This window comes from Cervus elaphus, chromosome 2 (assembly GCF_910594005.1).
Source record: "Cervus elaphus chromosome 2, mCerEla1.1, whole genome shotgun sequence".
Taxonomy (NCBI): Eukaryota; Metazoa; Chordata; class Mammalia; order Artiodactyla; family Cervidae; genus Cervus; species Cervus elaphus.
This window is the reverse complement of record NC_057816.1, coordinates 8,987,190-9,001,068: the sequence shown is the minus strand read 5'-3', so window position 1 is coordinate 9,001,068 and position 13,879 is coordinate 8,987,190. Positions and strand designations below refer to the sequence as shown.

Below are 13,879 nucleotides of genomic sequence, written 5' to 3'. Positions count from 1 at the left end.
AACTCAGGATAAAGTTGAGAGGTTGTGCTGCTTTTTGAAGGAAAAGGCTTATTGGAATTTGAACCAGAACTGGAATGGTTCCAGTCCCAAGGATCATCTGTTGTTGTTGTTGTTCAGTTAAGCCGTGTTTGACTTTGCATCCCCATGGACTGTAGCCCACCAGGCTCCTCTGTCCATGGGATTCTCCAGGCAAAAATACTGGAGTGGGTTGCTATTTCCTTCTCCACCAAAGGAGAACAGGGTAGCTTAAAAAAAAAAAAAAAAAAACAGAAATCTAGACCCACCTCCCTTCAAGACAGAAGACACGCTACTGTGATCACCTTTTCTATATGTAAATTATCAAAAGGAGCCCCAGCGAGGGTAAGTGACTTGTCCTGGGGAACAGCACACTAGAGCAGAGGCTGAGCAAGAACCCAGGCCTCCTTTGGTGTAGTTGTGTGCTCCCCTCTGCTCACCTGCCTCTTCTGAGCCAAAGAGGGTCTCCTCTCACCCTGCCTGTTCTTACCTCTCCCCATGCCACTTCCTTGTGACCCCAACTGGGCCCTGGCATTTCCAGCCATTGCTGAAGTGGAGCCCCAAAGGACTATGAAACTTGCCAAGAGGAGAAGAGTGGGGAAAGCGGCAGAAAAGAAGGGAGAGGTGGAAACCTTTTATGCGGAGGGAAGGGGAAGCCCCCCATTGGTGTCTAGGAAGTTGGGGGCGGGGCTTCTGCCTCGGAACCTTGAAGGGCTCCGGCTGCCGCCCTGGAAACCACAACCCGCTACGGACCTCAAAGGAACCAGCTTCTGGCTTCCCTCTGCAACAGGCTGCGTGCTTCAGACCCTGAGGATTAGTTACTGCAAGCTTCACACCCCTCGACCTGGACTTCTGCTGACACCCAATCCAGCCGGTGGGGCTGGAGCTGGGGCCGGGCGCTGGGGGTAGACACCTCCCAGCGCCACTAGGACCCTGCAGAGTGCGAGTGAGACTGACTGCTGGGAGAGCTGCCCCAGGCACCCCACCCCACCCCCATGTCACCCGGAGAGAAACTGGACCCGCTTCCTGACACTTTCATCCTGCAGCCGCCAGTCTTCCACCCGGTGAGCAGCCGCTCAGGTCTGGAACCTCCTGGGTCTCAGGGCTCCCCCTTCCAGCTGGGCCCGGTCTTCCAGGTTGGCAGGGGGCTGGAGAGGCTCTGAGTCATGGACCCTGTTTCCCCAGCCCCTGCCCATGGCTCTTGGAAGGTCCTCCTGAGCTTAGAGTGACTGACAGCTCATTTTCACTTGCTCTCAATGAGCTCATGGGATGATTGCATTTTAAAAGCAGTAGAGCCTGAAGACAGTGCTGTCTCCTCTTCCACAGTGGGTGGTTAAGAGGGCGTGGGGGGGAGTGCGTAGTATCGTTAGGGGACCCTGATCACTTAGGAAGGGCAGTCTCATCTCCAGCCTGGGAGTCAGGTCAGAACCTCCCAGTCAGACAAGGGGTTGGGGTTTCCTGGACTCCTCCTTTGGCCCAGTGCCCGGCAGATTTCCTGAAGCCTGACAGTGCATTACAGAAGACCAAACTCCCAGGAGACCCACCCTCCCACTAATGAGCACTAATTATACTTTCTCTTTCCTTGGTCCTCTCTCAGGAGAGCAGCTTCAGCTCAGTTAATTACAGGCCAGGCCCGAAGAAGCTTGGGAAGTGGGAGGGACTGACATGCTGAGCCCGGCTAAGCTGTGGGCACTCTGATAGCCGGGGCCTCCCGATCCTCCCCAGGTTAGAGGGACCCCTTGCTTTGCAAGCTGCAAGCTCCCACCGAGAGGGCAGAGCTGTTGGGTCTCAGCTCTTCTCGGCAGTTTGGGCTTCTGAAAGCTGCCGGGAGTTGGAAAACACTGGGTAAGGGCCCATCTTGTGACACTGCCCAGTATGAACCTGGGCAAGTTCATGTTTATTCTGCAAATACCTCTTTAGAGCCCACTCTGTGCCAGGCCAGGCACTGAGCCTGTAGAAGCTAAAGACAGGACTTTGTCTTAGGGGCTTGTCCCTCCCAGCAGGAACAACCAGCCATAGGTCTCTAAGCCAGTCAGCCAAGGGCCAGACTAGCCACGGCAGTAGAGAGCACAGTGAGGGAAGGGATAATTCAGGCACCAAAATGGATGATGCTTGAAAAAGCAATCAGAGCCTGGGAAGTCAAGTCAGATTTCACAAGGTGGAGGGAGGGCTGAGGAAACAGTCCCAGAAAGGGCCAGAAGCGGTAAAAGTGTGCGTCGTCTTTTAGGAATACCAGGGGGAAAGGTGAGCTGAGAAGGTAGACTGAGTCATTATCAGGCATCCATGCCAGGATCTGTGCTCAGATCCCAACTTGTCCATCCCTCTGCCTCCCAGTTCCCAGGTTCTGGCCTATAAACAGTCCTCAGGGAGACTGGACACCAGGCTGGTGGAGGCCAGGGTGGCAGCCAGGGGACTGTGAACCTCAGTGGGGTCACTGCTGTGCCCTAGGAGCTGAGCGGGGGCTGGGCTGGTGCTCCCAGGGTGCAGTGGAGCTGAATCCAGCTTCCCCTGTGTGGTGTGGCCTGGATGTTGTGAAGGTCCAAGACAGGAGAGGAGACGAAAGAGAGCATTTCAGAGAAAACTTGTTTTTCCCCATCAGGACATTTTCTGTTTGGGGTGGGAGAGTTATCTTGTTCCTCTTCCCTCCCCATCCCACCCCCAACACAGGGGTCCCTAGGCCCTTTCTCCAACCTTGTACGGATGAGTTTCTTCTTTGTTCAGGTGATTCCTTATGTCACAACAATTTTTGGTGGCCTGCGAGCAGGCAAGATGGTCATGCTCCAGGGAGCGGTCCCTCTAAATGCACGCAGGTAAGGGAAGTGCTCCACAGGGCTTCCTCTCTGCCTTGAGGGTCTCTGGGAGTCTCTGACCAGAGGTGCCCTTTGAGAGCCTCACCTCCCCACAGGTTCATGGTGGACTTCCAGTGCGGCTGCAGCCTGCACCCCCGGCCAGACATCGCCATCCACTTCAACCCTCGCTTCCACACCACCAAACCCCACGTCATCTGCAACACCCTGTACCGTGGGTGCTGGCAAGCCGAGGCCCGGTGGCCCCACGTGGCCCTGCAGAGAGGGGCCAGCTTCCTCATCCTCTTTCTCTTTGGAAATGAGGAGATGAAGGTGAGCAGGAGAGGACACCAGGGCTTCCCAGCTGGTGCTCGTGGTAAAGAACCTGGCTGCCAATGGAGGAGATGCAAGAGACGATCCCTGGATCGGGAAGACCCCCTGAAGGACATGACAACCCACTCCAGTACTCTTGCCTGGAGAATTCCATAGACAGAGGAGCCTGGAGGGCTACAGTCCATAGGGTCGCAAAGAGTCGGACACGACTGAAGCGACTTAGCACGCACGCACGGGAGGGGACATCACGGGGTCTAGAACTCGTGTCCTTCTGCCTCTCTTTCCTTCACCCGTCCCCCTTGTCACTGAGTTAAGGGATATTTGGAGGGATGGAGCACAGAATCCAGTACTCAGAGGACCAAGGAGCTGCCAGCCCCGGTTCCAAACTGCCCTGGGCCCACCTGGCCCGGTATACATGGCGGTATTCAGCAGATGCCAAGGTGCTGCCACTGTCACGGGGAGCGTCTAGAGAGCACTGCAGATGCCAGACGCTGTTCTCAGCTCACTGACTCCTCACAACAACCCATGAGGAGGGAACTTTCATTCTCCCCATCACACAGAAGAGTGGGGAAGGAAGGGAGAAAGAAACTTGGCCTCAAGGCTTTCACCGCTGCTGCGAACTCCTGCCAGAAGGATCTTCAGACTTCTCCAGGGCAGAGGGAGCTGGTGCGAGCCAGCACTGCAGAGAGAGATAGGGGTCCCAGAGCCCCTGAGGCTCCTCACCTGTGGATGGGGCAGGCGGAGGGCTGCTGCAGCTGCTGGCAGGTCAGCTGAGAGGCGAAAGGGGGCCAGCGTGGTGTGTCAGGGACCAGGCGGAGGCCTGAAGGTGCTCTGCCTGCCAGTTCCACAACCTCGGGGAGGCTATTTAAGTTCCCCCAAGCCTTGGGCACCTGTCTGTAAAACATACCTGCCTCCTAGAGTTGGTGTGAAGTTAAAAGAGGAAAATTCCAGTAAGAGACTCAGTGGATGTCTGGCACGTCAGTATGGTCTCAGCCTCGTCTTTTTCTCCAGGTGAGTGTAAATGGACAGCACTTCCTCCACTACCGCTACCGGCTCCCGCTCTCTCGGGTAGACACCCTGGGCATATTTGGCGACATCTTGGTGACGGCTGTTGGATTCCTGAACGCCAATGTAAGTTCCTCTGGGGCCAAGGCCTAGGTGGCAGCAGCCTCTGACTTCTCCTGATGCCTGGACAAGCCTGGGACCCCTTTCCATCCCAGACAAGTCCTGACACCAATTACAGCCAAGGTGGAGGGCACCCATCCAGGTGTGGGACATGGCGGGGCTGAGGGAAGAGGTGACCACAGAAGAGGGGCCCGAGAGCCTGGGGCAGAAGTCTATCCTGGACGTGAAAGTGAAAGTCGCTCAGCTGTGTCTGACTCTTTGCGACCCCATGGACTGTAGCCTGCCAGGCTGTTCGGCCCATGGAATTCTCCAGGCAAGAATACTGGAGTGGGAAACTGTTCCTTTATCCAGGGGATCTCCCCAACCCAAGGATCAAACCCAGGTCTCCCACATTGCAGGAGGATTCTTTACCGTCTGAGCCACCAGGGAAGCCCGTGAATACTGGAATGGATAGCCTATCCCTTCTTCAGGGGATCTTCCCAACCCAGGAATCAAACCAGGGTCCTTTGCTTTGCAGACAGATTCTTTACCAACTGAGCTGCCAGAGGAGCTATCCCGGGCGTGGGGTCTGGTCAATGTGGAACAGTGGCAAATGACTTGGAGTCTTGGAGCCGTGGGACCCAAACGTAGCACTGGCTGTATCATTCCCAGTTGAGGAGTTGATTTAAAAATGCAGATTTCTGGGACCCACCACCAGAGATTCTGATTTAGTAAGTCGAAGGTAGGGCCCAGGAATCAGCATGATCAAAATGCCAGGTTTGAGAAGCCCTGACAAGGCCTCTGGGGAGAGGAAGAGCTACCAAAGCCACAGCCGGCCTCTGCCCTCCTTCCCAGGCACAGAAGGGCAGACGGGAGCCAAAACAGTCAAGCTCTAGGCTTGCAGTGGTCCTGAATCCTGCCTGTTGCTTTTTCTTTCTCCCAATAGCCATTCGTGGAGGGTGGCAGCGAGTATCCGGTTGGACACGTGAGTCTTGGAAGCTGGGTTAGCCTTTGCTGTCCCAGCCATCCCAGCTGAGCCGGTGCCCCTCTCTCTGACCCCAGCAGGACCTGCCATTCTCTGGGCTGCTGCTCACATTGCACAAGGCCCAGCTGCCCCTTCCCTCACTGTGCGGACACCATGGTTACAGCTGGCCCTGCCTCAGCCCATGGGAGCCTGGATTTGCCTCTCCCTGGTGCCAAGGCCAGCTAGGGAGGACGGATGCGGTGGGCTGACTTCCCGGAGTGGGCAGGGCCCAGCCTTTCTGCCGAATCCATCTCAGATGGAGCTTCAGCAACCCTGCAAGGTAGCAGGTTGGCCTGCAGGGCAGAAGGGAAATGAGACCCAGGGACTCGGCCAGGGTCACGCAGTGAGTGAATGACAGACCCTCCGTCCAGTTCTTCCCCATTATTCCAGAGCCAGTGTCCACCTGAATTCAAGAGGGCCCCACTGGAGGGCCAATCATTTTCCTGTATTATCTCTGAGAGAAGCAAATCCCCAGCATCCCCAACTTTTAAGGATCCCTTTTATTGAGCGAGCACCACGTGGCCTCCATGTCGCCTCTTTCTTTCCTTGACAGCCTTTCCTGCTGAGGAGCCCGGGGCTGGTGAGTGACCGCTGCTCCTGCATCTGGTGGAGGGACAGTCCCTCACCTGCTCTATCAGGGCTGGGAGGGCGCCCCCACCTGGCGGGAAATGGCCCCCAGCACCAGGATTTCCCCTTGAATTGCAAGTTGTGGGTGAACGGGCAACTTCAGGCTAAAGCTCCAGCTTCATTTTACCTATTCTCCATTTATCCTGCACACAATTTTCTGATAGTCGTCCCTGCTAGGCCCAGCACCAGGCTCCAGGGTGGAGGTACATATCAGCTCCACCCCTCCAGCTGCTTACAGGCTGGTGGGGAGGCAGACCAAGGAATGAGCCATTACCATTTGGAGCTCAGCATTAGGGGCTCGCAGCACAGGGGGGCAGGCGAAGAGAAGGGGAGGACAGGGAGAGCAGAGTACAGGAGGCCGGCCTGCAGTAGGTGTATAATAACTGAGCAGGGCTGTTTCCTCCTGGCTGCAGGCACAGAGGCAGAGATTTACCTGCCTCGGGGCTCCCTGGCCCCTAAGGACAGCCCAGGAAGCAGCTCTTCCGGGCAGTAGCCCTCCCCAACCCCCTCTGTGAGATCCCCCCCAACCCCCGCCTCTCAGTCATTTCCTGTGTTCCTTCAGGAGGTGCCCTGCTCACATGCCTTTCCCCAGGGTCTCTGGCCTGGACAGGTCATCATAGTGCGGGGACTGGTCTTACCGGAGCCCAAGGAGTAAGTATGCAGAATTGGGGGGCGGGGTGGGAGACGGGACGCATCTCTGTGCCAGGCACAAGCTTTAGAAGCATCACCTCTTCAATCTCCAGGGCTACTGCTTAGCCCCCAGGTGAGGAGACAGAGGAGCAGAGAGCAGAAGTACATTGCCCAAGGTCACAGAGCCTGTGAAAGTCTCACCTGGGATTGGTTCCAGGGCTCAGGTAGCTTTGTGGCACCAGCAGCTCCAATTCTGGGAGTGTCTTCCCTGCCTGGACGTGTGGTCAGGCCGGCCAGCCTCTCACCGCAGGCCCCAGCTGCAGCCTCAGGAAAGGCCCTTTAAAGACACAGGCTGGGACTTCCACGGCAGCCCAGTGGTTAGGACTCTGCGCTTCCAGTGAGGGGGCACAGATTTGCTCTCTGGTCAGGAAACTAAGATTCCCTCATGCCTCTCAGCCAAAAAAATAAAAACTAGAGAACAAAAGTGTACAACTTGAAAAGTCGCGTACAGATGGGAGCACGTGATCTCCCATAGTGTCCTGGTTTAGGAAACACCGCCAGAGGACCCCAGAGAGCAGGCCCGGCACTGGGAGGTGGGGGCTTAGAGGAACTCTATTCAAGTGGATGCTGCCTGGCCTCTCCCACAGGGGGCGCTACTACTTCATCCCTCAAACCGGCAGGCTCCAGTAAGACAAGTATCTTTCTTTTCTTTCTTTCTTTCTCCTTCTTTTCTTTCCTTCTTCCTCATCATCCTTCCTTCTCTCCTTCTTTCCGGAACTGCACTGGATCTCATGACGTTTCTGGACCCGATTTCCTGGGTGTACTTCTGTTGCATGCCTGGGTGCTAAGTCGCTTCAGTTGTGTCCGATTCTGTGTGACCCTAGGGACTGTACCCGCCAGGCTTCTCTGTCCATGGAATTCTCCAGGCAATAATACTGGAGTGGGTCATCATTTCTTTCTCCAGGGGATCTTCCCAACCCAGGGATCAAACCCATGTCTCTTAGGTCTCCTGCATTGGCAGGTGCGTTCTTTACCACTAGCGCCACCTGGGAAGCCCTTGACTTCTGTTGAGGACACTTCGAATCTGAGCAGCTTCACAGCAGTGACCTTTCCTCTCTGTGCCTCCGTTTCCTTGTCTGTAAAAGGGGGTAAAAATAGTTCCGGCTTTAGGGATTATGCCAGGCATATAACAAGTGGTCCACAAATGTGGTGGAAGAGCAGGGGAGTAAGGAGAATGCCGTGTATTTTCCCTGCCCCATCGCCTTCTATTTTGCTCTTGTTTTTTAAGTCACTGACCTGACTAAATCCTTGCCCCCCATGCTCTTGATCAGGTTCGTGAATTCTGGGCGGGTTGCAGCAAAGCTCTCGGCAGCATGGGCCTCGAAAACCAGGCACGACTGGGTTGGATTCCTGGTTTTGCCTTTTATAAACTGTGGTCTTGGGCAAGTCACTCCACCCCTCTGAGCCCTGAGTTCCCCCATCAGAAAAAAAGGAGAAAGATAACCCCACCTGAACAGGGAAGATGAAAAGTTTCCAGTGAAGAAAAGAACCCCCGCTCCTTCCCAAATTTGGAGACAGGAAGCCAGATCTTAGCTCAAAGTCACATGGTTATTAGTAGTTGACACACAGATCATTTTACTGCTCTCTCTCAAGGGCCGTGAATTCACATGTCCTCAGAGGCCAGGCAGGTCACGTAAACAGTGAGGCACCAGGTTGGGAATGTGGTGAAGTGGAAAGAATATTTCTGTAGATTTTCTGATGCCAGATCTGAATTTTTTTTTAAAAAAGAAGCCAAAAGTTCTCTTTTGTATAAACTTTCTCAGTTTTTGAAAATGTTAATACTTTAAAGTTGAACAATACTGGGGGCCAGCCAGAACATTTCTACAGGTTAGGTAAGCCCTGGACCACCGACCTCAAGGCTTAGCACAGCATCTGGTGTTTATTTAGCAAGCCTGTAAGCCCCTTCTCCGGCCCCTTCCCACAGTTTCACGCTCAGTCTGCGAGACGAGGCCGCCCACGTTCCCGTGACTCTCAGGGCGTCCTTTGCAGACAGAACTCTGGCCTGGGTCTCCCGCTGGGGCCGGAAGAAGCTGATCTTGGCCCCCTTTCTCTTCTACCCCCAGCGATTCTTCGAGGTGGGTCAGAGCCCAGACCCCTGGTCCCTCTGGGGTGGAGCGCAGAGCTGCACTCCCATCCGGGAGAGTGGGGGTACGTCCGGGGAGGGGGGGCGCGGTATGTGGAGCCAGAGCCACTAGAAGAGAGGAAATCAGTGGGCCTGATCGCACACCCTGAAACACCAATTTAATTAATCAAAGTGGGCCCTGGCCTCAGCATTATTAAAAAGCCCTGCTAATGACTCCAGTGTGCAGCTGAGGTTGAGACCACTCCCCTAGGGGAAGCAACCCCTGTTACAGATGGTGAAACAGAGGCCAAGTCCTGGGCAGATCCTTGTGGCAGGGCTGATGACAACCTGGGCCCCTCCGTCATCCTGTCTTTTTCACCAGTGGGTGCCCCATGGGTCCATTCCCTGTGTCCTTTGATGGAAGGAGAAGCTCACTGGGTGGGGCGTCAGGCAGGCAAGGGAGGGCCTGGGAGCCTGCAGCACCCCATGCCCTTCTATACAGGTGCTGCTCCTGTGCCAGGAGGGAGGCCTGAAGCTGGCACTCAATGGGCAGGGCGTCGGGGCCACCAGCCTGGGCCAGCAGGTCCTGGAGCAGCTACGGGAACTGCGGATCAGTGGTAGTGTCCAGCTCTACTGTGTCCACTACTGAGGAGGGAGCCAGAGGGCCCAGCCAGAGAAGAGGACCTGCCTATACCGAAGGCCCCACCAGCTGACCCCACTCTCCTCCCCTCATTAAAAGTGTCACCACGATGTCAGGCCTGGCTCACCTCCGGAACCAGGAGCCTGAGTCTGCAGATGCTTTGGGCCCCACAGCAGAAGGTGGGCACAAGAACGTGAAGGCTCCAGAAACTCTGCAGCTCCCTCTTCTGAGAGCCTGGGATTTGGCTCTGCTGTCCTTCAGGGGCCTCTAAAAGGAGGTAGATACTCCAAATGAAGCCTAACAAAGGTACTAATGAAGGTACCCCAAAATACAGCAGCTTTAAAAATTGAGATGTTTATTTCCTTCTCACATAAACAGAAAATAGTTCAGGTCAGTGGGTAACTGCTCGCTGTGGACCTTCTGGGTCATCCCACAAACCCCAGAGCATCAGCATCACCTGCATGGCTGAGGCATGGTCACCACTGTATCTGGGTTTCAACCACTGAGAAGGCAAATAGAGAATATGGACAAGGCCCACCTGATGTCATAAGCCCAGGCCTGGGATTGGCACACACTATTTGCACTCACATCTCATTGGCAAATAGTTACATGGCCACACTGTCTACAAGGGAGGCTGGAAGTGTTCTCTGTGAGATGACCATGTGCCTGGTCACAGGTCCACAACTGTGATTCCTGGCATATTTGGTATCGTTCATATGATCTGATTTTGTGTTTTCTACTTACTATTGCTATTTTGTCCTTATGTTTTCAGCTTTCATACTTACTATTGGATTGATGAAGTCTCCTTTATCACTCTCCCATTTTTTTCTTAAGCTAATTTGAAAGTTATGAATTCCATTTTATATACTTCTAGTGGTTATCCATACTTTTTATTTTATTTTTTAATTAACATGTAAAATTGACTTTCCAGGATGGGTAAAATTCTAGATTTGTGTGATGACCACCAATACAATCAGGATATATAACTCTGTCATTCCAAAAAATTCCTTGGTGTCACTTCTGTGTAATCATACCTCTCCACCCCCTCCCTTCAGTTCAGTTCAGTTCAGTTCAGTCGCTCAGTCGTGTCCGACTCTTTGCGACCCCATGAATCGCAGCACGCCACGCCTCCCTGTCCATCACCAGCTCCCAGAGTTTACATCAAACTCATGTCCAGCCATCTCATCCTCTGTCGTCCCCTTCTCCTCCTGCCCCCAATCCCTCCCAGCATCAGGGTCTTTTCCAATAAGTCAACTCTTTGCATGAGGTGGCCAAAGTACTGGAGTTTCAGCTTCAGCATCAGTCCTTCCAATGAACACCCAAGACTGATCTCCTTTAGGATGGACTGGTTGGATTTCCTTGCTGTCCAAGGGACTGTCAAGAGTCTTCTCCAACATCACAGTTCAAAAGCATCAATTCTTTGGCGCTTACCTTTCTTCACAGTCCAACTCTCACATCCACACATGACCACTGGAAAAACCATAGTCTTGACTAGACGGACCTTTGTTGGCAAAGTAATGTCTCCGCTTTTTAATATGCTATCTAGGTTGGTCATAACTTTCCTTCCAAGGAGTAAGCATCTTTTAATTTCATGGCTGCAGTCACCATCTACAGTAGTTTTGGAGCCCAAAAAAATAAAGTCTGACACTGTTTCCACTGTCTCCCCATCTATTTCCCATGAGGTGATGGGACCAGATGCCATGATCTTAGTTTTATGAATGTTAAGCTTTAAGCTAACTTTTTCACTTAACCCCCAGCAACTCACTGATCTGCTCACCATTACTATATTTTGTATTTTGAGAATGTCTTATAAATGGAATCAGGTAGGATGTGACCCTTTGAAATTGGTTTCTTTCAATCAGCAGTACCTTTGGGTACTGATCTAAGTGCTGTGTATAACACTGAGTCATTTCTATTTATTATTAATACTCAGTATGATTCTATTGTACCACAATATATCTGTTGACCCACTGAAGAACATTTGGGTGGTTTTCAGTTTTTGACAATTATGAATAGAGCTGCTAAAAACATTTGTATACAAGTCTTTGTATGAATGTAACTTCATTTATCTTGGTTTAATACCTACCACTGGGCTTGATGGATTATGTGGTAAATGCATGTCTAATTTTATAAGAAACCATCAAACTATTTTCCAGAGTTATTTCAGAGTAGCTTTGGAAATTTCACATTCCCACCAGCAATCTATGAAATTTCCAGTTGTTCTGCATGCTCATCAATACTTGTTATTGTCAGGATTTTTTATGTTAGCCATTCTTGATGTGTAGAGGTATCTCATTATGGCTTTAATTTGTATTTCCCTAGCAGCTAAAGATGTTGAGCATCTTTTCATGTGCTAATTTTCCATCTGTGTGTTCTCTCAGAAGTGCTGTCCCCTTCTCTATTTTCTGGAATTTTGTAAACATTGGGATTGTTTCTTTAAACTGTTCATGAAATTTGCTGGGGAAGCTATCTAGACCTGGATATTTCCATTTCGAAGATTTTTTAATTAAAAATTCAATTCTTTTAATAGGACATAGAAATAGACTGTGTATCTATTTTATCTTCGGTTGGCTTTGTTAGTTTGTGTTTTTCAAGAAATTGGTCCATTTAATCTAGATTCCATATATATGCATTAATAGGCAATATTTGTTTTGCTCTTTCTGACTTCTCTGTATAACAGGTCCTGGATTCATCCACCTCACTACAACTGACTCAAATTTGTTCCTTTTTATGGCTGAGTAATATTCCATTGTACATATGTACCATATCTTCTTTATCCATTCATCTATCAATGAATATCTAGGTTGCTTCCATGTCCTGGCTATTGTAAACAGTACTGCGATGAACACTAGGGTACATGTGTCTTTTTGAATTGTGGTTTTCTCAGAGCATATGCCCAGTAGTGGGGTTGTTGGGTCATCTGGTAATTTTATTCCTAATTTGTTAAGGAATCTTCATACTGTTCTCTATAGTGGCTGTACCAATCTACATTTAATCTTAGTCATCAAATGTAATACATACATACAGGGCATAATATGATTTTCTTATCTTTTCAATGTCTATGGGGTCTTTAGTGAAAACCCTTCTTTCATTTCTGATATTGGTAATTTGAATCTTTTTCCCTTTTTTTCTTTGTCAGTCTCACTAGAGTTTTACCAACTTAATTGGTATTTTCAGAAAAATGGCTTCAACCCTATTGATTTTCTCTACTGTTTTCTGTTTCCAGCTTTATAGATTTCTGCCCTTATTATTTTTTATTTCCTTCTTTTTACTTGCTTTAGTTTATTTTGCTCTTTTTTTCTAATTTCTTCAGTTGAAAGCTCAGAGTACTGATTTTAAACTTTTCTTCTTTTCTAGTATAAGCATTTAAGATAATACATTTTTCCTCAGCACTTTACCTATACCACACAAATTTTGATATTTTGTGTTTGCATTTTTGTTCATTTTAAAATATTTGCTAATGTCCATTGAGACTTCCTCTTTGATGGGTGGATTATTTAAAAGTGTGTTATTTAATTCCAAGTATTGTAGATCATTCTGATATCTTTCTGTTATTGAGTTATAGTTTAACTTCACTATGGTCAGGAACACACTTTGTATAATTTCAATTATTTTAAAATTTTTAAGATTTTCTCATGATCCAGAATATAAACTTCAAGTTCCTGTGGGCACTTGAATGTGTACTCTGATGTTACTTGTTCAATAAATGTCAGTTAGATCCAATTTGTTGATGGTATTGTTCAACTTTTCTGTATTCTTGCTGGTTTTCCATCTACAGGTCCTGTAAGGTTTTCAGAGAGGAATGTTAAAGCCTTCAGCTATAATTACATGTTTGTCTGTTTTTCCTTTCAGTTCTGTCTGGTTTTGCTTCCTTTATTTTGAAGTTCTGTTTTTTGATGCATATTAAAGTGCTTTAGATATGATATTGTTTCTCATGGATAGATAGCATTACCAACTCAATGTACATGAATTTGAGCAAACTCAGGGAGATACTGGAGGACAGAGGAGCCTGGCATGCTTCAATCCATGGGGTCACAAAAAGTTGGACACAATGCAGTTATACCGCCAAATGTCCAGGGTGGTAGAGGGTGGGGGTTTAAATTTCCCCAGCTGAAAACCACTGGTCTATTATATTTAATTTCTGTTGTTCTTCCTTCCTTCCTGATGTTCCTGATTTCCTTTTAGTATCATTTCTTTTTTTTTTTTTTTTATATATATTTATTTATTTATTTGACTGCATGAGGTCTTAGTTACAGCACATGGGATCTTGTTCCCTGACCAGGGTTTGAACCCGGGCCCCCTGCATTGGAAGCACAGAATCCTAGCCACTGAACCACCAGGGAAGTCCCAGTATCATTTCTTTTTCTCTGAGGAATTTCCTTTAGCAATAGTTATAGAGCAGATGCAGGTAATAAATTTTCTTGGTTTTCCTTTAACTAAAGACATTGTTTGTTCACTTAGGTGAATAGGTGAACACTTACAGGTGAAATTGCTGGATTGTAGGGTTGGTGTATGTTATGTTAAGTGTATGAGGGGGCCTGGGGTGGGGTGGGAGGAGTGGGTGGGCAGAGTGTGCATGTGTGATGGTGAGATGGAGG

At 49.9% G+C, this 13,879-nt stretch overlaps 1 protein-coding gene and 1 non-coding gene across 11 annotated transcripts; one reads left to right on the top strand and one right to left on the bottom strand.

Moving 5' to 3' along the window:
- The first annotated feature begins 188 nt into the window (after window positions 1–188).
- On the top strand, window positions 189–10,451 carry LGALS12 (galectin 12). Of its 10 annotated transcripts, none has more exons than XM_043870973.1 (10): window positions 189–360; window positions 728–1,079; window positions 2,737–2,825; window positions 2,921–3,134; window positions 4,146–4,265; window positions 5,185–5,223; window positions 5,816–5,842; window positions 6,452–6,540; window positions 8,504–8,727; window positions 9,144–10,451. In XM_043870973.1, exons 2-10 carry the CDS (start codon window positions 1,011–1,013, stop codon window positions 9,260–9,262), a joined length of 990 nt encoding a protein of 329 aa, XP_043726908.1. In that variant the 5' UTR covers window positions 189–360; window positions 728–1,010; the 3' UTR covers window positions 9,263–10,451. The 10 variants fall into 10 exon arrangements, with proteins under 10 accessions (XP_043726908.1, XP_043726918.1, XP_043726996.1 ...); XM_043870983.1 differs by lacking the exon at window positions 189–360 and having other exon boundaries at window positions 714–869; window positions 914–1,079; XM_043871061.1 differs by lacking the exon at window positions 189–360 and having other exon boundaries at window positions 714–1,079; window positions 8,643–8,727; window positions 9,381–10,451.
- A 3,100-nt stretch (window positions 10,452–13,551) lies between these two features.
- Window positions 13,552–13,624, bottom strand: TRNAG-UCC. Its single transcript has one exon. It is a non-coding gene; the product is annotated as a tRNA-Gly (tRNA).
- Window positions 13,625–13,879: the final 255 nt, after the last annotated feature.

Excerpts from the sequence above, each read along its gene's own strand:
- LGALS12 (XM_043870973.1), top strand. The coding sequence starts at position 1,011 with ATGTCACCCGGAGAGAAACTGGACCCGCTTCCTGACACTTTCATCCTG. Across the intron at positions 3,135-4,145 it reads TTGGAAATGAGGAGATGAAG|GTGAGTGTAAATGGACAGCA; the intron begins GTGAGCAGGAGA and ends CTTTTTCTCCAG. Across the intron at positions 6,541-8,503 it reads GTCTTACCGGAGCCCAAGGA|TTTCACGCTCAGTCTGCGAG; the intron begins GTAAGTATGCAG and ends CCCTTCCCACAG.